This window comes from Cupressus sempervirens, chromosome 5 (assembly GCF_028749045.1).
Source record: "Cupressus sempervirens isolate cs-2001-9-10 chromosome 5, ASM2874904v1, whole genome shotgun sequence".
Classification (NCBI taxonomy): Eukaryota; Viridiplantae; Streptophyta; class Pinopsida; order Cupressales; family Cupressaceae; genus Cupressus; species Cupressus sempervirens.
This window is the reverse complement of record NC_143122.1, coordinates 827,642,485-827,670,221: the sequence shown is the minus strand read 5'-3', so window position 1 is coordinate 827,670,221 and position 27,737 is coordinate 827,642,485. Positions and strand designations below refer to the sequence as shown.

Here is a 27,737-nt window from a genome sequence, read left to right as displayed (position 1 = left end):
CATTCCCCTCCAAAAGGTTCAATTTTTACTTGGAAGCACATTTTAAAATATGCATTGCACTCAAAAAGGTCCTATTTTCGCTTGATGCATATTTTAGAACATGCATTGCATCTAAAATGGTCCAATTTGGAAGGAAAGCATGTTTTAAAATATGCTATGCATCCCAAAAAGTATGATTTTGAAACATGCATTTGGCCTCAAAGAACCTGATTTTGCCCATAACTTGAGATTTGCTTGGTGGAATTGCATGAAATCTCCTCCATTCAAGACATTTTTCCTTGGCAATGATTTTCTTTGCATCAAGAATGGATTTAGCATGCTGAAAATTGTTTTTGGAGATCAATCCTAGGACATGTTTTTGAAGAAAAACTCCGAATTCCTTCATTTTTACTCATAACTTGAGTTTTTCTCAATGGATTTGCATGGGATTTGTTCCATTCGAAAGGTTTTTGGAGGGCAATGAGTTTCCTTGCTTCTAAAATGGATTCATTTGCCTAAAAACGTTTTTGAAACTTTCATGATGGATCACGTTTTTGGAGAAATATGCAAAAAAAATCCATTTTTAGTGTATGTTTTCCCTCTTAACCAAATCTTTTTGGCATTTTTTGGGGATTACATGGCAATGAAGTTCACATTTTGAGGTTTAATGATCAAAACGTTTGATTTTGCAACATGAAGAAAAATGTTTTTTTGCCAAAAACATGTTGCAAGCATAAATCTTCAAAAACGTTGGAATATGGAGAGCTTTTAGGGCACGTTTTGGCATCTTCCAACAATTTCTCCTTGTTTGCTGCCCTCTCCCACTTGAATTTGCAAAGTTGGAAAAGGTCTTACCATTTTAAAAGAATTTTTCAAACATTGGAGCATCTTTTCCTTCATATTTGGCACTTAAATTTTCATGCAAGTAGACTTCTTCCTCCTTGCAAATTAATTCATGCTTATCTTGCTGATTTTTTATGCATGAAATTACTAGATGGTTGCCCTCTGTGAAAATCTTTGCCATGGAAAGTGCATTTTTCATTTAAATATGAAGTTTTTATTCATTTTCATATTTTTGGTTTTTTCCCAAGTCTCAATTTTGAATTTGAGTTTCAAAGTGCATTGCATCTTGGCATGTTTGAGTTATTTTCTAAAGGTAAATTGTTTCATTTGTGTTTTGTGTTTTGTGCTTGCTTGCCGATTTTCTCCATTTGGAGAAATTACAAGTTTTTTCCCAAAAACTTGTTTTTGCTTCATTACATGTAAAAGCATCATCATATTCCACATTCTGTTCCATGTCACAACATTTCATCTCTCACTCAACGAAATGCGATTAAATGTTTTTCATTCCATTTGCCATTCGCACATGCATATAATCCCATTTTCCAGTTCCATTTACACCCAGCTCACTTTTTTGCTTCCATTCGCACGACACGATTATACAAAATGTCTTACATGTAATTGGATCCAAAAGGTCCAATTCTGATTAAAAGTCACATTTTGAAAAGTCAAAAAGATGTCATTTTCACTTCCCATGTACTTTGACTTCTCCTTTTCACCAAAAGTGATTATAAAATTCATTATCTCACTTCCATTTTCCATTTTCATCCTTTCATATGCATTTGTGCTTTCATGAGCAAATACATATTTCTACATCTTTCCATGTTTTCCATCTCATCCTCCATTCGCGCATATATCTGAAGTATATCCTTCATCTGCATTTGCATCTCATTTCACCCTCCACCTCCCATTACATGTTGCCTTTACATGTATTCATTTTTCATGCAATGACATCTTGAAAGCCCAAGTCACATTTTGGAAATCAGCAATCTCCATTTGCACGCATTCTCATGCGCCAAGCACTTTACTTAAAAAGAAAAAAGAAAAAAAGTTAAAGGTGCTGATGGAATGTTGTTCCAAGTGTACATCCGAACATCGTCAAGAAGGTTTTCAAAGTGTCAAAGAATCCAGTTTGTGCTGATCTACAAAGGAGAATTCATGACAACTTCAACGAGAAAAGTTTGATCACATGAAGTTTTCAAATGACAGTAGACAATTCATCAAAGTCAAAGGTTATCAAAAGACACAACACCATGGTTATCAAGGTGAATGTAGCGGTACAAAGTACAGGAACTTCCGATCCTATGATCATCCAAGATTGCATTGCCAAGTACAAGGTCCTTCAAAACAATATCTAGGATTGTTTCAATTCTCTTCTATCTTTCTTCCTCTTCTTCTTTCATGTTTGTAATTGAAGAGGATGTATTACATAAAGATTGTTTACTGCATAGGTTAATTAAGAAATGCACACAGACAATGAACAACAGAATTCGTTAGATTATTCGCATCTGCCAGAACATTACATTATGTTTCATAAGATAAGATCCATGATAGAAGATGATTTACAATGATCCTAGACGAGATATAAATACTATCCGCCAAACTTTCTCGAAGGAGTCTGTCGGCCACAAACATTATGTCGCTACAAACTATTTACTCGTCGGCTACATAATACAGAAACACCGACAACAATCACTCCGTCGGCTATAGAAACACCAACGACAATCATCCCGTCTGCTACAGAAACACCGACAACAATCACTCCGTCAGCTACAAAAACATCAATGACAATCACTCCATCGGCTACAGAAACACCGACAACAATCATCCCGTCGGCTACAGAAACACCAATGACAATCACTCCCTCGGCCACAAAAACACTGACGACAATCACTCCGTCGGCTACACAGTTTCTACCGATGACATCATCCCCCCCAAAAAGAAAAGTCGTCTCCTGACGACTAACAAAATATCTGAGACAAATTAACAAACAAAATACATTAACAAACTAATTACAACAAGATAAATCTGCTTCTGACACATCACTATCACCTTCGTCCCGTTACATCTGTAGCCTCTGCTAACACAATACTGTCTCCTCAAGGTGACCTTGATAGCCACCCGTGTTTACCGTACTGGGTAAAGAAAACAATGCATACAGATAATAGAACAGAATAGTAGATAAGAATAGCAGAACTCCTTATTATATTCGCATACGCCAAGATATTACGTTATGCTTCTCATATCATAATTACAATGATCCCGAAGGGGGATATAAATACTATCCGAAGAACCTTCTCGAAGGTATCCGTCGGCCAGATACAACATGTCGACTACAATAATAGAACCTTCTGGATACATCTCGATGCAGATACATGTCGGCCTTACGGCATACCTCTTGATACCCTACGATTACATCCCGTTACCCTGACGGGTACATCCCATTACCCCGACGGGTACATCTTGTTACCTTGACACATACATCCTGCTACCGTGATGGGTACATCCCGTTACCCCAACGATACATCCTGTTACCCTGACACCTAAATCTCGTTACCCCGATGGGTACATCCTATTACCTTGACACATACATCTCGTTACCCCGACGGGTACATCCTGTTACATTGACACGTACATCCTGTTACCCCAATAGGTACATCTCGTTACCCCGATGAGTACATCCTGTTACCCTGACACTTACATCTCATTACCCTGACGGGTACATCCTGTTACCTTGACACTTACATCCCGTTACCCCGACAGGTACATCCTGTTACCTTGACACATACATCCTGTTACCTCGACGGGTTCGACATCATCCCCCCCAAAAGAAAAAAGTCGTCTCCAGACGACAATTACAAAATATCTGAGGCAAAATATATTAACAGACTGATTACAACAAGATAAATTCGCTTCTAACACATCACTTTCACCTTCGTCCCGTGCCTGTAGCCTCTGCTAACACAATGAAGCTGACCTTGATAGCCACCTGTGCTGCTTTTTCTGTTTTTAACTCCTCAGTACCCTAAGCCAAGTGTCGCTGCACTGCCTCCAACTAGATGATTAGCTCCTCCCGAGCTCTCTACGCATCCACCAAGACAGCCTCTCAGCCAACACCTACTCCCAGTGCCTCTGGTACACAGACACTCCATGCCTGCAGTAGCTTCAAATCTTCTCAACTAGTCACACTTCACGATTGATATCTGCAATGACTGGGGATCCAGGGGTAACGCCCCCAGGGGGGTCGAGAGGTAGGCCCCACACAAAACTGCATGGAACACACTATTTCTGCCATTTTCTTCTGATCCGATACTCTTCTGACAACCACTGATGCTTCCCCTTCCCTTTGACATCATCTGCTACTCATTCCAAACAAATTTTTTTTTTTTTTTTTTTAGAAATTAAAAAATTGCAGCACCTTAATTTTGCCTCGAGGCTTTGCCGTTTTGCAACGACAACGATGAGGGAATCATCTGATCATTATGCGACGATGACGGCGACAACATCTTCCTGGCATGGTAGGATCTGTTGACTGTGTGAGGTACCTCTTGCCCATCCAACGTCCTCAACTTTATCACTCGATTGTTGTCGACCTCTTGGATCTGATATGGTCCAACCCATCTTGCCTTAAACCTTTCCTATTTGATTTTATTCTGACCATCTTACTTGAGTACCAACTTCCCCGGTTGAAACCTGTTGAGATTGTCATGCCACGCCTTATGTCTGTTCTGTGTCACCTCCGTCTCCCACTGTGCCTGTGGTTGTCGCACATCTAGCTTATTTCCTTGCTGTCGGCATCCTTCAAGTAATTTTATGGTGCGATGCATTCTTTTCTTTCTGCGCGGTCCGTTCACCGTGTACTGGACGGTAGAATTTTTCTTTTTTCTGGGTTTGTATTGTATGTCTTTCCTTTCTTTAGCCGTAACCTCCTTTGCATCATCTGCTTCTCTGTATTCCTTCGGACACTCATTTTTTTTTTTTTTCCACCTTCGTCGACCCTTAGCATATTACAACTCGGAAAGAGTTCGTAGTCTTTTATTTGTCAGTGGTAAAGGCCATTCACCGAGTCTAGGTCGTACTCATTTGACCCTCCTAGTGTCAATACTCCTTCGTCTGGTTCCATTCTCCTCTTTCCTTTGTCGTTACTTTCATCTTCACCTTCTGAATCTGACGATGCTACCTCCTCACCTACCATTTGTTTGTGCAGGTCAATTATGAATCTTTTGCCCCTACGCTCCATTGATAGGTATTTTGTTTCCAATCATGTTTTACTTTTGCTTGCACCAACCAAGTCCATCCCAGAATAGCATCATATCCTTTTCTTTTCAATGGAATGACCACGAAGTCTAATAAAAATGGTTGTGTTCCAATAGTTACCGGTTGCGCCCTTAAGGTTCCCAATGGTTTGATCCCGTGCTGGTCTGCCGTGAGCAACTGGAATGTAGGTGGCCACAACGTCGGCTTTCCCAACTTCTTCTAGGTATCCTTTGGTAACACATTCACGCCGGATCCTCTGTCGACAATTGTGTCTGTCAGAACATGTCCCAAAATCCCCATCTCGACAACCGCCGGATGCCTTCCAGTTGTGAGTGCCAGCAACATTGGGTCTGTTGTCGTCACTTCCCTACTGTCCCTTCCTGTGTCCTCCGTTGTTTTCGAAAGTGATGTATGATTCAAAATGGCCATCCGTAATTGGGGCATTGTGAGAAGGTCACTTATCTTGACCAGTACCTCCGTTTGCAAGATCTGTCATACGATGTTTTGTTCCGCGTAGTTCCTTGCCAAGGTGCCGGTGATGTCTTTTAATTGAGATGTCTCTGCAGATGATGCCTTTTCAATTTCCGCTTGCGCTTCCCCCAATTTTCTCTTTTCTTCTGTTTGGTTCGGGTACACCTTCGCTTGCCTCCATGCAATTGTCAAAACCTCCTCTTCATCCGTGCCGACAGTGATCAAATTTACTCCAGACGTTGGGCACTTGGCATCTTCATGGTCGCTGGGTCCGCACCATCTGCATAATAATTTTAGTGTGTTCGCCGTTGTACAGTCCCACGCAAAATGACCCCACAAATTACATGCTCGACATTGAACAATCGGCCATTTGTTTGCATCATACTGGATTCGACTTCGATTGCCATTATTATTGTTATTGTTCGTATTGTTGTTGTTATTTTGCCCTCTGTTATTATTCCTGTACCCACCTGGAGTGGCACCATCAATGTTTGCATCTCCATTCCCTCTTGACGTTGAAGCGGCCTGTGTAAGAATCACCTGTGGAGATCCTCTGGTTTTCATTTTAAAGGGGCATTCCTTTGTCGAATGGCCCATGATCTGACAAATATCACAGAATTGGTTCTTTGGACAGGATCCTTTAGTATGATCGTCAGTTTTACACTCTGTGCACCACAGCACACTGCTCTTTGTCTCCTTCTGCATATTTTTAAACTCCATCATGCGGATCATGTCCTTCTGTAGGGCGCGAACTTTCTTACTGCTGCCTTCATCATTGCTGCTATCTTCTCTAGAGGGCTCGTCGTTATCAGAATCAGATTAGCTCGTCTTCTTCTTCTTTGTCTTCTGCTCACTTTTCAAGTTCAGTGCTCTGTTGTATGCTTCCATGTATGACGACGGCAGCACAATTTTCATTTTCTTCTGCAACTTCGGGCGTAGACCTTCCACAAACCATCTTTTCTGAAGTCCGTCCACTGACTTATTTTAAATTTTATTTATCAAATCTTTTAATTTTTTGGCATAGATACGAATAGTTTGATTCTTCCCCTGCTTGGTATTGAAGATCTCGCCAACAATTTCATTATCATCGCGCAATAGTTTAAATTCCGCCAAAAACTCCTTTTTAATGTTATTCCAACTGTCTAGCTTCTGCGGATCTGTACTAGTAAACTAGTTGATTGCCACACCCCATAGGGTTGCCAAAAATTGTCTCATCTAGTCGTCTTCATCAGTTATGCCATTTGCCCTCCAGATCGTTTCACATGTCTTACAGTGTCAAATGGGATCAGCCATACCATTGCCATCGAACTTCGGCATCTTTTTCTTTTGGTCCCGCCATCACAATTGGTTGTTGTAAATAGGTGTTGCTCGGTCCTGCAACACTAGCACTGTTCACTCCCACACCGTGGCTTTGCACTCCCACATCGGCGGATTGCACTCCCACACCAACGGTTTGCTCTCCCACGCCAGTGGATTGTTCTCCTATGGTCTCAATAGCTGCGAACCTTGGTGAAGAAGGACCTTCTGAAGTTGTCTCCCACGGAAGTGTATCTCGGATGAAGAGTTCACTCTACGCTTGTGCTCCCTCGGCACTCCGAGCCGTGCGAGTCGATTCTCTTCTGTCTGGACTATCTTCCCTCGGCGAACACCAATTCAAAAACTCCTCCTGTGCCTCTTCCACCAACACTACCCGCTGTCTAGTCTCCTTCAACAATGCTTCCACGCTTTTACGTTCGTTGGCAGCAACCTTCTGGAATCTCCTTCGGCGCTTTGCCTACTGTGCCAAAATTAAATTCTCTTGCGCAGCACGGATTCCACTTTTCCCTTGACCTTATTGCGATCCTTGTTAAGTTGATTTGGCACTAATCTTCATTCCTCCCACCTTCTAGGTTCTTAGGGCAACGACGCCAAATTTTTACCATATTGGGTAAAGAAAACAATGCATACAGATAATAGAACAGAACAGTAGATAAGAATAGCAGAATTCATTATATTTGCATACGCCAAGATATTACATTATGCTTCTGATATCATAATTACAATGATCCCGAAGGGGGATATAAATACTATCTGAGGAACCTTCTCGAAGGTATCCGTCAGCCAGATACAACATGTCGACTACAATAATAGAACCTTCTGGATACATCTTGATGCAGATACATGTCGGCCTTATGGCATACCTCTCGATACCCTATGATTACATCCCGTTACCTTGATGGGTACATCCCATTACCTCGACAGATACATCCTGTTACCTTGACACATACATCCTGTTACCCCAATGGGTACATCCTGTTACCCTAACGGGTACATCCTGTTACCCTGACACCTACATCCCATTACCCTGACGAGTACATCCTGTTACCTTGCCACATACATCCCGTTACCCCAACGAGCACATCCTGTTATATTGACACATACATCCTGTTACCCTGATAGGTACATCTCGTTACCCCAACGGGTACATCCTGTTACCCTGATACTTACATCCCATTACCCCGACGAGTACATCCTGTTACCCTGACACTTACATCCCGTTACCCCGATGCGTACATCCTGTTACCTTGACACATACATCCTGTTACCTCGACGGGTTCGACAACCCGTGTTGCTTTCTCTGCTTCCAACATTGGGTCCACTGAGCTAAGTGTCGCTGTACTGCCTTCTGGATGACCCACTCCTCCCGAGCTCTCTATGCATCCACCAAGACAGCCTCTCGGCCAACACCTACTCCTAGTGCCTCTGGTACACAGACACTCCATGCCTGCGGCAACTTCAAGTCTTCTTAACTGGTCACACTTCACAACTAATATCCGCAACAACTGGGGGTCCAAGGGGCAACGCCCTCGGCGGGGTCGAGGGGCAGCGCCCCTCGCCGCCAAGACCAAATTAACACTCCGAAACCCACACAAAACTACATGGAAGACACTATTTCTGTCATTTTCTGCCGATTCCGCACTCTTTCTGGCAACCACTGATGCTTCCCCTTCCAATTGGCATCATCAGCTACTCATTCTAAATTGCTTGAATCTGTCGTCGTTTGTTTTTTTTTTTTTTATAATAATAACTCGGTCACTTCTAGCTACTTCCAAGATGATGACCGCATGCCTACATAGCTTTTCCTTCCAAGAAGATCAAGCCGCTTATGACTATATATGTATTGCGTTCAGACCAACCATGTTGAAACCCTGCAAGCGAATAGCAACCCAAGGCATCACCATCACCACTCTAGGCGACCCTTCCCTTCTCCACAGGAAGACGAAAAACATCTGTAGGAAGAAAAAAAACATCCGCGAAAAAAACACCAACGGGACTTCTCACGGAACAGGAGTCCGCAGAGTAGTCCGCAAGACAGGTGTCCAGGGGCAGACTGTCCGCGGGACTGTATCCACGGGCAAACTCTATCTCTTCCTTTTTTTTTTCCATCTTTTTTTATTTTTTATTTTCCAATTTTTTTCTCTTTTCTTTTTTCCAATTTTTTTTTCTTTTTTCTTTCTTTTTTTCTTTTTAAAATTTTTTTTTTTTCAAAAATAAAAATACAGAAAAATATAGACGTTCCTCAATTTTGCCTCCAGGTGTCGCCATTTTGCAACGATGACGACAAAGGAGCTCTCAGATCATTCGGTGATGACTTCTTCAGCGACGGCGATAGCGTCGGATCATTCTGCAACAATTTCTTCGACGGCGACAGCGACGGCGATAGCGTCGGATCATTCTGCAACAATTTCTTCGACGGCGACAGCGATGGTGATGAAATCTTCTGGGCGCAGTATGTTTTCAATTTGGACCCGTTGACCGCCTAAGGGATCTCTTCCCCATCCAAGGTTGACAATTTAATTGCTCCATTGTTGCCAACTTCTCAGATCTGGTATGGTCCGACCCATCTGACTTTGAACTTCCTTGGCTTGATTTCATTTCGCCCGTCATACTTGAGTACCAGCTGCCCCGACTAAAACCTGTTGAGTTTGTCATGCCACGTCTTATGTCTGTTCCGTGTCACCTCCTTCGCCCACTATGCCTGCAGTCGTCATGCATCTAGCTTATTTCCTTGCTGTCGGCACCCTTCAAGTAATTTTATAGTGCGATGCATTCTTTTCTTCTTGTGCGGTCCGTTCACCGTGTACCGAATGGTGGGATCTTTCTTTTTTCTGGGTTTGTATTGTATGTCCTTCCCTTCCTCAACCGTAACCTCCTTTACTCCATCCGCTTCTCTGTATTCTTTTGGACATTTATTTTCCTCTGTTTTCTCACCTTCATCGACCCTTAACATATTACAACTCGGAAAGAGTTCGTAGTCTTCTATTTGCCAATGGTAAAGGCCATTCACCGAGTCTAGGTCATCGTCATTCGATCCTCCTTCTAGTGTCAATACTCCTTTGTCATCCGGTTCCATTCTCCTCTTTCCTTCATCGTCATTTCTTTCATCGTCACTATCGCCTTCACCTTTTGAGTCTGACGATGCTGCCTCCTCACCTACCATTTGTGTGTGCAGGTCAATTATGAATCTTTTGCCTCCGCACTCCATTGATAGTGTATTTCGTTTCCAATTATGTTTTACTTTTGCTTGCACCAACCAAATCCGTCCGAGAATAGCATCATATCCTTTTCTTTTCAATGGAATGACCACAAAATCCAATAAAAATGGTTGCGTACCAGTGGTTACCAGTTGCGCCCTCAAGGTTCCTAATGGTTTGATACCGTGCTGGTCCGTCGTGAGCAACTAGAATGTAGGTGGCCACAGTGTCGGCTTTCTCAACTTCTTCCAAGTATCCTCTGGCAACGCATTCACGCCGAACCCTCCATCGACAATTGTGTCTATCAGAACGTTTCCCAAAATCTCCATCTCGATGACCGCCGGATGCCATCCGAATGTGAGTGCCAGTAACATTGGGTCTGCTGCCGTCGTTGGACTACTGTCCCTTCTTGTGTCCTCTGTTGCTTTCGGAAATGGTGTATGATTTAGAATGGCCATCCGTAACTGGGGTATTGTGAGAAGGTCACTTATCTTGACCGGTATCTCCGTTTGTAAGATCTGTCGTACACTGTTTTGTTCTGCGAAGTTCCTTGCCAAGGTGTCGGTGATGTCCTTCAACTAAGATGTCCCTACCGACAATGCCTTTCCAATTTTCGCCTGCGCTTCCCCCAATTTTCTTTTTTCCTTCGCCGGCGGTTTTGCTTGCCTCCGCGTAATTGCCAAAACCTCCTTTTCATCCGTGCCGACAGTGATCAAGTTTACTCCAGACTTTGGGCACGTGGCATTTTCATGGTCACCGGGTCCGCACCATCTGCATAATAATTTCGGTGTGTTTTCCATTGTACAATCCCGCGCAAAATGACCCCATAAATTACATGCTCGGCATTGAACAATCGGCCGTCCGTTTGCATTATACTGGGTTCGACTTCGGCTCCCATTATTATTGTTATTGTTCGCATTGTTGTTATTTTTCCCTCTATTATTATTCATGTACCCTCCAGATGTGGCACCTGCACTATTCGTATTTTCGCTACTGCTCGATGGGAAAGCCTCTTGTGTAAGAAGCACTTGCGGAGACCCTCTTGTCTTCATGTTAAAGGGGCACTCTTTTTTCGAATGGCCTATGATCTGACAAATGTCACAAAATTGGTTCTTTGGACATGTTCCTTTAGTATGACCGTCAGTCTTACACTCCATGCACCACAACTCACTGCCTTTTGGCTCCTTCTGCATGTTTGTAAACTCCATCATGCGGATCATGTCCTTCTGTAGGGCACGAACCTTCTTATTGTTGCCTTCATTGTCGCTGCTATCATCTCCGACAGGCTCGTCGTCATCCGAATCAAATGAGCTAGTCTTTGTCTTCTTCTTTGTCTTCAGCTCACTTTTGAGGTCCAATGCTTTGTTATAAGCTTCCGTATATGACGACGGTGGCACAATTTTCATTTTCCTCTGCAACTTCGAGCATAGGCCTTCTACGAACCATCTTTTCTGAAGTCCATCCGCCGGCTTACTTTTCATTTTGTTTATCAAGCTTTTTAATTTTCTGGCATAAATGCGGACAGTTTCGTTCTTCCCCTGCTTAGTATTGAAGATCTTTGCTACAATTTCATTATCATCCCGTAACAGTTTAAATTCTGCCAAAAACTCCTTTTTAATGTTATCCCAACTGTTTAGCTTTTGTGGATCTGTATTAGTAAACCAATCAATTGCTATGCTTCGCAGGGTGGTCGAAAATTGCCTCATCCAGTCATCTTCATCAGTTATCCCATTTGCCTTCTAGATCGTTTCACATGTGTTGCAATGTCGAATGGGATCAGCTGTACCATCGCCATTGAACTTCGGCAGTTTCTCTTTTGGTCCCGCCATCACAATTGGTTTCTGTAAACAGGCGTTGCTCGGTCTTGCAACACTAGTGCTCTTTACTCCCACACTGGCGGTCTGCACTCCCACACTGCCAGACTGGTCTCCCACACCGGCAGGCTGCACTCCCACACCGACGGACTGTTTTTCCACACCGTCAGACTCAACAGCTGCGAAACTTGGTGAAGGGTGTTCTGAAGTTGTTCTCTGCAGAAGTATATCCCGGACGAAGAGTTCACTCCACGCTCTTGCTCCATCGGCACTTTGAGCCATGCGAGTCGATGCTCTTCCGTCTAAATTCTCTCTCCTCGACGAACACAAATTCAAAAACTCCTCCGGTGCTTCTTTCACCAATTCCACCCGCTGCCAAGTTTCCTCCAACAAATCTTCCGTGCTCCGATTTCCATCGGCACTTCTGAAATCTCCGTCGGTGTTTAGCTTGCTGTGCTAGAATTAAATTCTCTTGCGCAGTACGTATTCCATCTTTTTCCTTGACCTTATCTCAATCCTTGTTAAGCTGAATTGGCATTAATCTTCATTCCTCCCACCTTCCAAGTTCATAGGGCAACAGCACCAAATGTTTACCGCATAGGTTAATTAAAAAATGCACACAGACAATGAACAATAGAATTCCTTAGATTATTCGCATATGGCAGAACATTACATTATGCTTCATAAGATAAGATCCATGATAGAAGATGATTTACAATGATCCCAGACGAGATATAAATACTATTCGCCGGACCTTCCCGAAGGAGCCCTTCAGCCACTGAGATGTTCCTTACTCGAAAGGCCACTAAAGGTACCAATGTGCATTGTGATAATTTGTCAAAAAATGGGTTTGCGACTGACAATTGGGTGAGGATGTGATATCTTAACGATTTTATTCGTAAATAACAGTAGCTTCAACCATATTCAGAAAAGGAAATCTCTTTGTAATTTGAATTAGAAATTAAACAGATAGCAATTAACAACTGAAAGCAAGAAACTTCTGAACTTAGTTTTTATTAATGAAAATAATGTTAGAAACCTGCGATATCTTGCCTCCAAGAAAGGGGACTTTTTCCTAATTACAAACTGAATATCAATGCAGATGTCCAAACTGCTGCACGGGTTTCTGCTGTCGACTGTCACCACAACTTTGTGATTGGATCTGTTAACCAGAGATGAATTTTCGAATTGGTTCTTATCCCGATTTCAGCGTCCGCTGTATTTGATTATTTTAATAAATCGCAACCTGCAGAAGGGTGCCCGGGCTGTTGGAAATTAAGTCCGCTGGATGTCAGGAGGTCTGTGGATCGCTAGGGAGATGGAAGCCAATCTGAAAAATGTATATACCTCCACCCTTTGTAGTGTTGATTCTGGAATCGAGAGGCAAACTTGCGAATAATCTGAACCCTTTGTCTAATCACTGATTCCGCTAGCTCTTTCGGTCTGACTCCAAGGATGATGCGTCTCAACTTTTAATGTAGATCGATGATTATATATACTTCAAACTGCCGTTTGAAATGAGGGATATTCGACTTCAGTCCTGGCTATTGAAAGAACAAAGGTAATCCTATAGTGCAGCAGTCTCTGTGTGGTGATCCGGCCTTAGGCCCGAAATTATGCCCTGATGAAATGACTATCTCGTCACCTCCAATTTGCAATAATTCGGGTGATATTCCACACCCTCAAAATTGCCTATCAATGGGAGTTTTTCGTTCCCAAAGATAATTTGAGAATTTGCAGACCAAATGACTACAAATCGCTCTAACTGGAATAGAAATCGAATCCACAAAATTGCTTGTCCAATTGGGTGCCTCCTGTCCTCTATTTATTCACTTATTGAGAAGTCACTAGAGGCTTCTAGAAGCGTCATTTATAATATCTTATTATAATGCACTTTATTATAAAATAATTAAATAAATAACTTTATAAAATTAAAAGTGCAATCTGAATTTAACATTAGAACATGTAGTCCCCACTTACTGGATGTAGGATTAATTATACTCTCTAAGAGAAAAAATGCAATCATCTGGCAACGAGATGACTCTCTCTCCAAAATCATTTTCCTAAGAGAGTCGATGATAGGCAAATCTACTGTAGGAGTTGTGTCGCTAAAAAGGGGACATGACAGTCCGCCCTTCCTGAAATTGCTTGTCCTCAAGCAATCTCAAAGCTGGATGCTGCAAAATTGTTTCATTTTCCCAAGTGGCATCTTCAACTGGTAGATCTCTCCATTTAACCAAATATTCTTTGATTACCCTTCTGTGGAGCTACTTTTCCCTGCTTTCCAAAATGAATTCCGGCACTAATATCAATTTCACTTCATCATCCAAGGGAGGTAATACCATAGAAGGTACCACATGCTGTGCCAACGCTTTCTTGAGGCACGACACATGGAACACATTGTACACTTTGCTATCTGTTGGAAGCTCAAGATCGTAAGCCAATTCCCCTATTCGCCTGGTGATCCTGAAAGGCCCATAATACCTAGGCTTAAGCTTTTCTGACCCACCTTTTTTGAGAGTAGATTGCCGAAAAGGCTGAAGCATGAGGTAAACCATGTCACCAACCTCAAAGCTTCTCTCAGTTCTCTTTTGATTTGCATACTGCTTATACTGATTCTGTGCCCGAGCTATGTTATCCCAGAGAGCATTAATAATGTCCTTACTCTCTTGAATCAAACCCCCGGCACATGGAACCCGAACATCACCCATCAACAAGTCAATAAAGCTCGGTGCATCATACCCATATAACGCTCGGAAAGGTGTCATCTGAATAGACATGTGAAAAGTGGTATTATAACAATATTCACACAAATAAATCCATCTCACCCATGCCTTCTACTGATCAGCCATGTAATTTCTCAAGTAGCCTTCTACCCACTTGTTCACTATTTCTGTCTGTCTATCAGTCTACGGGTGATAACTAGTACTGGGTGTGAGCTCAGTGCCACATAATTGGAACACCTCCCGCCAAAAATGACTCAAGAATCTACTATCCCCATCGCTGACAACACTTCGGGGTATCCCATGTAACCTAAAAATCTCTCTGAAGAATACCTCAGCTACCTGTACTGTTGTATAAGTAGTGGTGATGGGAAAGAAGTGAGCATATTTCATTAGTCTATCCACCACCACATAAATGCAATCGCGTCCCTGAGCCTTGGGCAACCCTGTAATGAAATCCATGGATATGCATTCCCACTTTTGATCTGGAATGGGAAGTGGTTGTAGGAGTCCTGCTGAGAAAGTGTTCTCTTGTTTATTCTGCTAACAAGCAGGACACTCACGAACATACTGCAATACATTCGTCTTGAGTCCTTTCCATGTAAACCGTTCTTGCACCTGTCTATATGTTTTAAAGTACCCGGGATGACCAGCTATGGGTGAATCATGAAGAGCCTGCATAATAGACCGCTTCACCTTCGATCCTGGGACTAAAAAGATCTTGCTCTTGTAAATGATCAAGTCATCCACAAGTGTATACCGATATCAACAATTGCCCCATCAACTATCCCAGATGCCCGAGAGTCTCTAGCATACTTTGCAACAATCAAATGCTTCCATTCCTCAGAGATCTCAATCATCGCACTAAGATGTGGCCTGCATGACAAGGCGTTTGCTACCACATTCTAAGTCCCCCTAACGTATGATATCTCAAAGGCGTAGGACTGCAGCTTACTCACCCAATTTTGCTGTCTATCATTGAGATCTCTCTGTCCAAGGAAATGTCTCAAACTGTTGTGGTCAGTTTTTATACAAAACGTACCACCTACTAGATACTGCCTGAATTTAGCTAATGCGTGCATGATAGCTAACATCTCCTTATCGTAAATTCTGAATGATCTCTCTGGCCCACGAAGTTTCCTGCTCTCATATGCAATAGGGTGTTTGTCCTGCATCAGAACAACCCCAATACCATCTCCGGATGCGTCACACTGGAGTTCGAATGGCTTTGAGAAATCGGGCAATGCTAATACCGAACATGAAGTCATGATCTCCTTAAATCTGTCAAAACAAGCCTGTGCCTTTGATGTCCAAACAAAGGCTCCCTTTTTAAGTAAGTTTGTCATAGGAGCTGCATGTCGTGAATATCCGCAAACAAATTTGCGATAGAAGCCACATAAACCAAGGAATCCTCTCAGCTGGGTCAGGTTCTCAGGAATAGGCCACTCCACTATAGCACGGATCTTATCAAGATCCATCCGTACTCCTTCTCTACTGATAATATGACCTAAGTATAATAACTCGGTCATACCCAAATCACATTTGGACTCTTTGGCATACAAGGATTTTGCCTGCAAGGTATTTAATACTGTCTCTAAATGCTCCATATGCTCATGCCATGTTCGACTGTATACCAAGATATCATCAAAGAAAACCAACACAAACTTCCTCAGCTGATGATGGAAGACCTTATTCATGGTGGACTGGAAAGTAGCTGGTGCATTGGTGAATCCGAATGGCATAACTACAAACTCAAAGTGCCCACAGTGACATCTGAATGCAGTCTTCTCTATGTCCTGTTCTCTGACTCTAATCTGGCGGTAGACGGATCTCAAATCAATCTTACTAAAATAGCATGCCCCATGTAGTTCATCTATCAGCTCATCAATCCGTGGAATGGGATATCTATTCTTAATAGTTTTCTTATTTAGCACCCTGTAATCTATGCACATCCGTAGTGAACCATCTTTCTTTTTTACCAAAACAACTGAGGAAGCAAAAGGAGACTTACTAGGTCTAATGTGTCCCATAGCAAGGAGTTCCTTGATGGTTTTTTCTATTTCATCCTTGAGCCTTCTTGGATGCCTGTATGGAGTAATCATAATTGGTTTAGCACCCTCTTCTAATTCGATGATATGCTCAATCCCTCTATCAGGTGGTGTACCAAGTAGAATATCACTGAATACCTTACTATACTACTTTCTCAATATCTGGATGTCTGGATGATATTCTGTCTTTTGTTGTTCCTCCTTTGTGGGCATGAGAGTACACATGGCTGCCCATTCAATATCATTATGCCTCACCAAACTTTCCAATCGCCTGAGTGAAATGGTTCGGATGTCACTATTCCTGATAGCTCTCAACACATGCTACTTTCCATCTACCTCAAACTTGATCTCCATGTCCTTGAGGCGGAAAGTGACCTCACCCAATAAACGTAACCATGTCATCCCCAAAACGATATCCAAGTCGCCCATATTGACCACATGGTAATTTGCTTTGAACTCATAATTATTCAGGCGTAAAGGCATGTCTCTAACCATTCTATTACACTTAAGGGTGTATCCATCAACAACCTGTACTCGGAGACCTTTAAACTCCTCTGTCTTAATACCACGGCACTCAACCAGACGGGCATCAATGAAGTTGTGCGTAGCACCTATATCAACCAATGTGATCACCTTCTGTCCTGCTAGAACACCACGTAACCTAAAGGATCCCTCCTGCTGAATACTAGACAAACGCCCCTGCTGTAAATGTAACTCAGGTTCCTCTTTTTGCTCTGAATTTCCTGTTTCCCCCTGAGGCTCTTAACTACTGTGATCATCCTTATTTGCTGTACTGTCGAAATCTGATCCTTCGTAATATGCCCACATAACTCTATTGGCCTTTCCCTTAGGTCTCAAAGGACAATCATGGTCCCTGTCATATGGGCCTTTGCAATAGAAGCATAGTTTCTTCCTGTGCAAGTCGTTTAATGCTTCTGCATCCAGGGGTGTAGTGGATTTTCCTTTGGTATCAATGCTCTTCCCTTTATTCTTATCAAACTTCTTATTGTCTCTGAAAGAAGTAGTACTCTTGGAAGTGAACCTGCTAGAAAGTGCTGTAAGCTCCATACTCCGCGCTTTCCTCATAGCCTCCTGAAGTGTTGGTGGATCAAATGCCTTAATCCACCCCTTGAGGGGTTGAGACAATCCTTCTGTGAATAAGATAACCAACCGTCTCTCAGACACATCCTATACCATAACTGACAATCTCTGAAATTCACTAATATAAACCTCCAAATTGCCTGACTGTCTCAATTGTGCGAGGTTGTGAAAATAAATCTTCGGATCCTTCTTATCAAAACGCTCAACCAATCTATCCACAAAGTCCTGGTAAGATGTCACCTGATTGTGCTGCAAAGTAACCATCCCATGTGACCACCAATCATGAGCTGCGCCTTCCAAATGCAAGGTGGCGTACCTGATGGCATCTATCTTAGACATAGGCCTTAATGCTAGGAAGGTGTCCAACTTATGAATCCATGCTTGAGTTGTCATCTGACCACTACCATTGAAAGATGGTAAAGTGAGTTTGCTAGCAGCTCACTGCAACCCACTATCATGACCTCCTCTAGGCCTCCTATTCTGGCGGCTACTCCTCATATGCTCTCTCCTCTGGTTCAGATAGCGATCAAATTTCAATAGTTCACACACATGTGGTGGTAATGCCTGCCATTCTGCAGTAGCAGCTCTGAGATCATCCTGAAAATCATCTGGCAGGTCATCTTCTCCTATCTCCTAAGCCTCCTCCCTTAGGAAGGTGGGATAGGCAGGCCTATTTGCTGTCCATGATCTACGCCTAGGAGCACCCTGTGAGCCTGCCACACTCCTATTATCATTATCAGGTGTACCTCTACCATGTTCCTGAATCCTGGGCTGAACAACTCTCTCCATTATGGTAGTCAATGCTTGTAGTGACTAGGCTATTCCTTGCTGTCTGGTACTCATGATTCTGTAAAACTCTCTAGTCTCATCGTCATCAACTCTGGGAAATCTAGGTGGACTCTGTGACTGTCTTTCACCCATATCTCTAAATTTCTGTTCGCCCTTAAGTGTTGCGCTTCTGCGAATATAATATCTGGAATAAGGTTGCATAAGACGTTCTACCCAACAAGATGGCAAGAACACTGCTCTGATACCACTGAGATGTTCCTTACTCGAAAGGCCACTAAAGGTACCAATGTGTATTGTGATAATTTGTCAAAAAATGGGTTTGCGACTGACAATTGGGTGAGGATGTGATATCTTAACGATTTTATTCGTAAATAACAGTGGCTTCAACCATATTCAGAAAAGGAAATCTCTTTGTAATTCGAATTAGAAATTAAACAGATAGCAATTAACAACTGAAAGCAAGAAACTTCTGAACTTAGTTTTTATTAATGAAAATAATGTTAGAAACCTGCGATATCTTGCCTCCAAGAAAGGGCACTTTTTCCTGATTACAAACTGAATATCAATGCAGATGTCCAAACTGCCACACGGGTTTCTGCTGTCGACTGTCACCACGACTTTGTGATTGGATCTGTTAACCAGAGATGAATTTTCGAACTGGTTCTTATCCCAATTTCGGCGTTCGCTGTATTTGATTATTTTAATAAATCGCAACCTGCAGAAGGGTGCCCGAGCTGTTGGAAATTAAGTCTGCTGGATGTCAGGAGGTCTGTGGATCGCAAGGGAGGTGGAAGCCGATCTGAAAAACGTATATACCTCCGCCCTTTGTAGTGTTGATTCTGGAATCGGGAGGCAAACTTGCGAATAATCTGAACCCTTTGTCTAATCACTGATTCCGCTAGCTCTTTCGGTCTGACTCCAGGGATGATGCGTCTCAACTTTTAATGTAGATCGATGATTAAATATACTTCAAACTGTCGTTTGAAATGAGGGATATTCGACTTCAGTCCTGGCTATTGAAAGAACAAAGGTAATCCTATACTGCAGCAGTCTCCATGTGGTGATCCGGCCTTAGGCCCGAAATTATGCCCTGATGAAATGACTGTCGCGTCACCTCCAATTTGCAATAATTCGGGTGATATTCCACACCCTCAAAATTGCCTATCAATGGGAGTTTTTCGTTCCCAAAGATAATTTGAGAATTTGTAGACCAAATGACTACAAATCGCTCTAACTGGAATAGAAATTGAATCCACAAAATCGCTTGTCCAAATGGGTGCCTCCTCTCCTCTATTTATTCACTTTTTGAGAAGTCACTGGAAGCTTCTAGAAGCTTCTTTTATAATATATTATTATAATGCACTTTATTATAAAATAATTAAATAAATAACTTTATAAAATTAAAAGTGCAATCTCAATTTAACATTAGAACATGTAGGCCCCACTTATTGGATGTAGGATTAATTACTCTCCGAGAGCAAAAATGCAATCATCTGGCAACGGGATGACTCTCTCTCCAAAATCATTTGCCTACGAGAGTCGATGATAGGCAAGTCTACTGTAGGAATTGTGTCCCTAGAAAGGGGACATGATAGCCACAAACATTATGTCGCTACAAACTATTTACCCGTCGGCTATAGAATACAGAAACATCGACGAAGATCACCCCGTCGGCTACAGAAACACCGACGACAATCATCCCATCGACTACAGAAACACCGATGACAATCACTCTGTCGGCTACACAGTTTCTATTGACGACACAGATATGTAATTACATGTAATGCGATTTACATGTGTGTAAAAGACGGAATGCGAGTTGCATGTGCAGTTGCATGTAACCCTCTATTTTCTTCTGTAGTTAGACTAGGTCAAAGTTGGTTTTAGTTGCTCCCAACTTTTCCTCCACCTTTTTCTCAACTCCCATGTTTATATAAAAGAGTACCCTTTCATTGTAAAATCATCATTATCTTTATGCAAGAGAACTCTGGAGAAATTGTGCTAGCAGAACTTTGTTTGTGTAAGAACTATTTTGAGAGAAAGTGAATGCAAAGGAGCATTTGAGACTTAACTTTGATTAAGTGAGATTGTTATTTGTGTGAATTGTAAGCTCTGTTTATAATTCATCCAAGTTGTCTTTGATTCATGTTATCTTGTGTTATTGGTAATTGTATCTCATGAATTGAATAGAAAAGATTTAAGAAGCAATTGAAGCCAGAGCTTTGACCAAGAGCAATTGTGAAAGTGTATAGCTAGAAGCTTTTCCTGTAGCTTATATTTCCCTCTTAATTCACAAAATAGTTAAGTTATTTTTACTTTTAGGACTCTTTGTGTGCTAATTGTAAAGCTTTTCCATATAGAAGTATGATCGGACTTAGAGCCAAACTGGTACATTTTCAGCCAGCGTTTGAGTTAGTGAAAGTTTATCGGTATCACTGTTTTCAGCTCTTCATAGAAGTGTAGTTAGAGATTCACCTTGCCCATTACTCGCTCCATGAGTAAGTGCATTCTTTCTTGAAAATTAAGAAAAAAGGATATTGGTAACACCCATTTTATAAAATCTCTCAACTTCTTATTTACCTTGAGTTGATCCAAGAAATGGTGAAAAGGGGGAGTCTTCCCTTTAAGGTAGGAAAGACTCTATCTCATATGTTGTGGCTGGTCATCCTATTTTAAGACTAGATATTTACCCAAAATTGTCAGTTGCAAAATATCCACCCAACACAACAATGAGGCTTCCCTGCCTATTTATTTTTTTCCTCCAAGAGGTGGGCCTCCTCCTAGAAGAAATATATTTATAATTTAATTTCACCTTCTAGAAGAGTCACCTTTTCTCACAATAATATATAATTGCACTTTAAAGTAATATTAAAATATAATTAATATAAAGTGCAAATAATATCATAGGCAATAGGAAGTCTGTTGCTGCAGGAAGACCGTAGCACGAGTAAGAAACTGCCTACACGACCCCCTCCTCAATACCTTGGCCTACGAGAGTACTATGATAGGCCAAACCCCATTAAATCTGAGCGCTAGTGAGAAGGAAACATTACATTACAATAAGTGCCGACAATGCCAACGTGCTACAAAACTAAAATGAAAATGCCGTTTATTAATTAACTAAAGGTCCATTTATAATATTATTTAAATTGCTGGACCATTAATTAATTAAAATTGGGGACATTATATACCAGTACAAACCAGCTGAATCATTATTTTTCGATTGTTCGATTCCCTTCAAGCATCAATGTCTCTTGTCCTAGTTACCATCTGACAATGATTTACAACCATGATCAATTTAATTTGTTGATTTGAACTATTGGACTAAATACCACTATAGGCAAAATCCAGTCATCCTCCAAATGGGACTGCAGATACCAAATCTCCTAGAAGATGATAAAATCACTAGAAGAAAAAATAGAATGTTCTTATAATCTTTATTAAAGCTAATATTTTAAATGAAAGATTGGGACTTGTTTTCCCAACATCATCCTGATAAATTCTTAATTTTAACCTTGAATTTCTGATTATAGAACTACTTGTCTAAGACTTGAATAGTTGAACCTATCTTAAAAGCCTCTCCCAATAATTTACTTACTTTATGTGCGTAAGTCTATAATCCCAACAGTATTTGATGTTAAACAATACTATTGGTTATGTCTAGACTCTGCAAAGCATCTATCTTTTAGTTTTTAACTTTTTTGATACGTGAACAACCAGAGCTTAAAATTTACGTATTATTTCTATCATGGGAACATTCCTTAAAATGTACTACAATTTCTATCATAGGCACATTCCTTTTTCTTGTCATTAGCATTCCCTACGGATATGTCTGTAATTGCAACCTAGAGATATAGAGGTTCATGCTGTGGATGTCAACCCTGCATATAGTCTTTCACGATGATCATAAAAATGACAAAGAACTAGGAAAATACTTGAACAGAGAATGTGAAGCAAGTGGTCAAGTAAGAGAAGTTATCATAAGGTGCAAAAGGATCTGAACCCCATATCCTATTTCCTTAGAAAACGATAAAACCTTGATAGAGACTAGATACAATATATGTTTTAATTTAGAAATATTCTATGAAAGAAGCATCCAACTAGTACTTAATTTTTATAAAAACCATTATTTTGAGACATTTTGTTTAATTTAGTGTTTGAAGTAAGACAAGAATTTGTTCTAAAATGGACAAGGTGCAAGTGGAGGAAGGAACATTTTTTTGTATTTCTTTTTATTACATAAGATTATTTAACAAATTCATGCTTACTATGGGACATGCAGGTGTTAACATCCAAAGCTTTATGCACAGGAAATGGTGATGTGAAACTTCCATTTGGTCATAGGTATTATGTGGGACTTGGCTTCGTAGTCTTCTGCACACTTGTTTTGGTGGAAATGTTTGGATCTCCATTTATGCGTAACAGTCAGGTATCTGTAATAGTTGTAGATTATACTATTGCAATATTTCATCTTGTATGGTTTTAACAATGAACTGATATTGACTTTATTTTAAAACTAAAAACATTCATTAAAATAACCATGTTATATCATGACGTTAATTGCACAAACAGCCCTTATTGGCTATGTTATGTTCCATGTTCCAGATTCAAACAGAATGCATCTTAGGGTCTTTGTAGGGCATCCCCGTTCCATACTATTTTTGGTAGGTGGGTATGACCAGGGAATTTCCCCTGATTGTGCTAAAAAATTTACAAGTTTGGAAAGCATCTCCAAAAATGGGCATAGGAAAGGTCCCAGGAACATTGGCCATCAATGGGACAGCCAAAGACATCCCAAATGTCCTTGGAGCAGCCAATTGTCCTTTTGAACTTTTTTTTAATAAAAAAATTATAAATGGCAAAAAAATAAAAAAAGAATGACATAACATTTTTTAGAAACTTTAATTTATGGCTAGCTGTTCATTGTTTCAAACTGCCAACTCATATAGAGATATTAACACTTACAAACAAATTTATTTGTTTCTTGATTTCATTTGTTGCTTTTTCTGCCAAGGTCTAATAACGTAAGGGGAGTTATTCTCCACCCAAAACCTTCATCCTTTTTTGCCATACTTTTTTTAATGTTTTTTTGTTTTCTCATTTTTTATACTTTTCTCTTTTGTTAGTGTACGCATATGTTTGTACTTATATATCATACAGTATATTTAATTTATACCTTTTTATATGTATTTTCTGTAGCTGCTGTGAAGCACTAGGCAAGCATGAGTTGCCCTATTTTCTTTATTCAATAAAATAATGAGCAGTTTTTTTGTAATATTTTGAAGCTGATTGTACAAATTATATTTTAAACGTTGAATATAGGACTATATCTATATTGCAATGAAATTGAGAGACCAATATTAGTTGATTCCAATCATTTTGGGGATGGGGAATATGGTCTTGGGGATGGTAAACGGTTTTTTGTATTACGGGATTGTTAGTACTTTTATGGATTTTTGGGATGCCAAGGAAATGGTGAAGGGATGGCTCTTAAACTAATTTAAGAAACAAGGGAAATCTGTGAAAATAAATAATCTTAGTGTAAAAGAAGATAGTTACAACAAGTTGGAAGTTGCCATATGGTGTTGTTTCTCATTGATATTGTTGCCGTATTTTACAAGAGCTATGTTGGGATCATACGTATTATGTAGGATACCTATACTTTGATATTTTTTAGGTCATACAATATCTAGTAGAAAAGAAAACTTTGGAGTACACTAATGATTCATTCTTATACAACTTAGTTGTAGCCTTGAATGCTTGACATTATCAATAGAAGATCTAGATGCCATTTTGATTTGAAGAAAGCCTGATTTGCACAATTGACTTCCAAATAGAGTTTGACAAAATATTGTTTTGTAATGCTCCTTTCCTTAGCATTGACAACGTTAACCTATGTAGCAAGATCATGTAGGCTAATGAGATTGGGTTGGGGAACTCTTTAGCATTGGAGTTGTGATTGATGATTTTGTTGGTGATATGAGGAGAATGTTGTGCACAAGTTATATAAGTTGTCATTTATGTCAACATATTGACTCTTGAAGATAAGCTCATTATTGACTGACGTGATTTCTCTAGCAATTCTGTGTTTCTAGTTTTCATATTATTATCTCTTTACCATTATAGATATGGGCTTATAGTTTGGATAGTATGTTTATGGATGCTAGATATACCTATATTCAAGTCCCCACATGTTATGACTCTGGAATAAAAGATATAAGGTTCAAAAGTTCAATTTAAAAGTTTCTCTATTTCCTTTAATACAAAGCAGTTTACTAGTATATCCACAAATCACCAGATGATCATTCTTGGTCATGCAATTTAAACGTAATATCGAGCATTGTTTGTTATGTGCAATTTCTAGTTGGCATTCATATTCATTATATCTTGGCCAACTTATTTGGGTTGAATGTATGAAGTATTTTGGAGGAAGTGTGTAAAGTATTTTGGGAGTTGACTTCTTTGTTAATGGTGTGAAGCCAACTTGAAGTATGATTAGAGAAGTATGTATATGTGTTATGATGATGTGAAAAAAATGGATATAGACAATGTACATGATATGATTTGGTGATATGTGATCGTGACTAAAGAGCATAGGCAAGTTACAGAAGAACTAATGAAGTGTACAAAGTCTGTTTACTAAGCTTCAAAGGAATTGAATTCATGAATATGCAAGATGCAATTGTAACAGTTCATTTTGTTTACTTATTTTCTCATGGGCAATGAGCCCTTCGACAATGATCCCTTTGGCAATGAGCCTCATAGTGAGCAATTTTCTAATACATCATAACTAGCTATACTATATTGAGAGTCAAACCTCTCTGTGGCTTTTTCCTAATGGGTTTCCACAATACAAATCTGGTGTCTTTTAGTGTATGTTGTTGTGGATGATGTTTGTACTTTAGTTTCTTTGTTGATTTCTTCTTTCCTTATGATGGAAATAAATGAACTTAATATTGACGTGAAAAAGAAAAAAATTGTGATATTTTAAGGAATACCAATTCACCCCCGTCCCCCACCCCCCTAGCATTCTAGCTTTTCAACAATTGGTATCATAGTCCACTCCTTGTTTCTAGTTTAATCACTTTAAGATGATCTCAGAGCTTGAATAAATGGATTCTAAAAGATGAAGAAACTCATAGGGATGGAAAATTGCAAACAACTCTTGAAGATGTTGAAAATGTTGTATGTGAAAACAAAGATTTGAAGGAATATATCAATGAAGCAAATGAGTGCATCAGAAAGCTAAAGGAATAGACCAAGAAATTCAGAGAAAGATATAAGAAAGTCAGTGAAGAACTAAAACAAGCAAATGAGCTAACTGTTGTTATGAAGGAACAAGCCAAGGAAGACAAAATGACCAAAGAATGTCTGGATGGCATAATTAATGATAAGATAGGAGAAGGAAAGAAACTGGAACAAGAGGTAGTGAATCTAATATTAGATTAAGAGAAAACAAAGAAATAGGAAGACGAATTTAAGAAGAGTAGTACTAAGAATGATGAAATGATTACTATGTAAAAAACTCCAAATAACAAAGGTGGATTAGGGTTTGAATAATGAAAATGCTCAAATCAAAGAACTAAAGACAAAGGCCAAGCTAGTCTTGTAGAAACAACATAAAATTGTTAGTCAACTAAAGAGATGAACAAAGAGTAGCAGCTATGGAATCAAAGAAGTTTAGTAAAAAAACCACTAGTCAGGTGACCTTGTAATGTCCCCGTTTTTGGGCCAGTCTGTTCAGTTGATTGAGTTAGCTCATCATAGTGACCCTCGTGAGCTGACAGGGTGTTTTGGGGGTCTCAGTTGATTACTTACTATTTTTAGTAAGTCTATTATGGGCAGTTGCTATTTTTAGCAGTGCAGTGGATGGTTTGGCAGTTGGTTGTCACTTGCAGTTGATTGGGTTAATAATTACATGAGCTCTTATTTATTTATTCATTGAGTTGCATTACTATAATAATGTTTATATTACTATAATAATGACTTAAAGAGATATTTCTAAAAAAGCAAGTTGGAAAGTTTCTAGTGTTGTTCTTTTGGGAAACTTCCACATTTTCTAAAGTGGAATTTTATAGAAACTTTTGCCAACGAAAAGCTTATCAATGGGAGCTCTTTTCATCAGGAAAAAGCATGTTTGATTATATATTTGATTTTGTGCCTTTGTGGCTTTTTGCTAGGTTCTTAACTGTATGTCCTTGCTGATGTATAAGGGTTTGGAATTTCTTTTGCAATTTAGTTGCTAAGGTATAGCTAAGTTTTTCCAACTTCTCTACTGTTCATCACTGTAGCTGAGAAATGTTTTCATTTATTGTTGAAGTATAGAAGATTCAAAATTTGTTGAGTTCTCCTACTGCGTTTAACTGTGGCTTGGAGAATCTTGTTTTGATAAATTCTGGAAGTGTGGAGGCTCACATTTTTCTGCCAAGAAGTTGAGGAGTATGGAATTGATATTGTGTGTTTGTTGTTCCATATATACTTGCGGCCAAGGTTGTAACGTAGGTTGATCATATTGAAGGGATTAGGTGTCAATTTCTTGGAAGTTCAGAAGCAAATTACAACCCTTACATTGAGTTGGGAAGGCTAACAAAGAGCCGTGAGTCTATGCTAAAGGCCTATGATATTACCCAGCAAATTGTGTCAAGGAAAGGAGTCATGCCTTCCAATTGGTCTCCCTACTGGCCGTAATTCATAGAGCTGCTCATCATTGTTGTGGTCTACTAAAGGGACGATTATCATCTGCAAAGGCTGGGCATTAAGGAGTCACCGTAATCAATAAGGAAGCATGCTGTGAAATATGGTTTGATTGAATAAATGCAGTCCAAGTGCCATATCTTTATTTTATGATTTTCGATGTATGCTTTCAAAGAACTTGCAAAATAAAGTGTTGAAGAAATTTAATCTGGCTATAATTTATTATCTTTTCAAAACTTCTCGAAATTGTTGATTCTAATTTTCATTGAAAATAAAGCCAATACATTATAAACTATTTGGAATTGCAAAGAAAATAAGTTGTGTTCAATAATTAAGTTGGAAGCCAATTCGGGTCTTTAAACCTAGTGCTCAAAGGTACCTTTCTTATAGTAGCTTTTGTCGTGTCCCCTTTCTAGTGACATGTTATTTTTCAGGGAATTTGCCTATCATGGACTCTCGTAGGCAAATGATTTTGGTGAGAGAGTCATTTTGATGATTATTTGGGGA

General features: G+C 40.0%; 1 protein-coding gene across 1 annotated transcript in view; it reads left to right on the top strand.

The window, feature by feature from the left end:
- Positions 1 to 27,737, top strand: part of LOC149558431 (uric acid-xanthine permease-like) — a 312,658-nt gene that overhangs the window by 126,397 nt on the left and 158,524 nt on the right. The window contains exon 8 of the mRNA XM_089832678.1: positions 22,819 to 22,965. Coding sequence (XP_089688804.1) covers positions 22,819 to 22,965 — 147 coding nt within the window. The remainder of the gene's footprint in view (positions 1 to 22,818; positions 22,966 to 27,737) is intronic.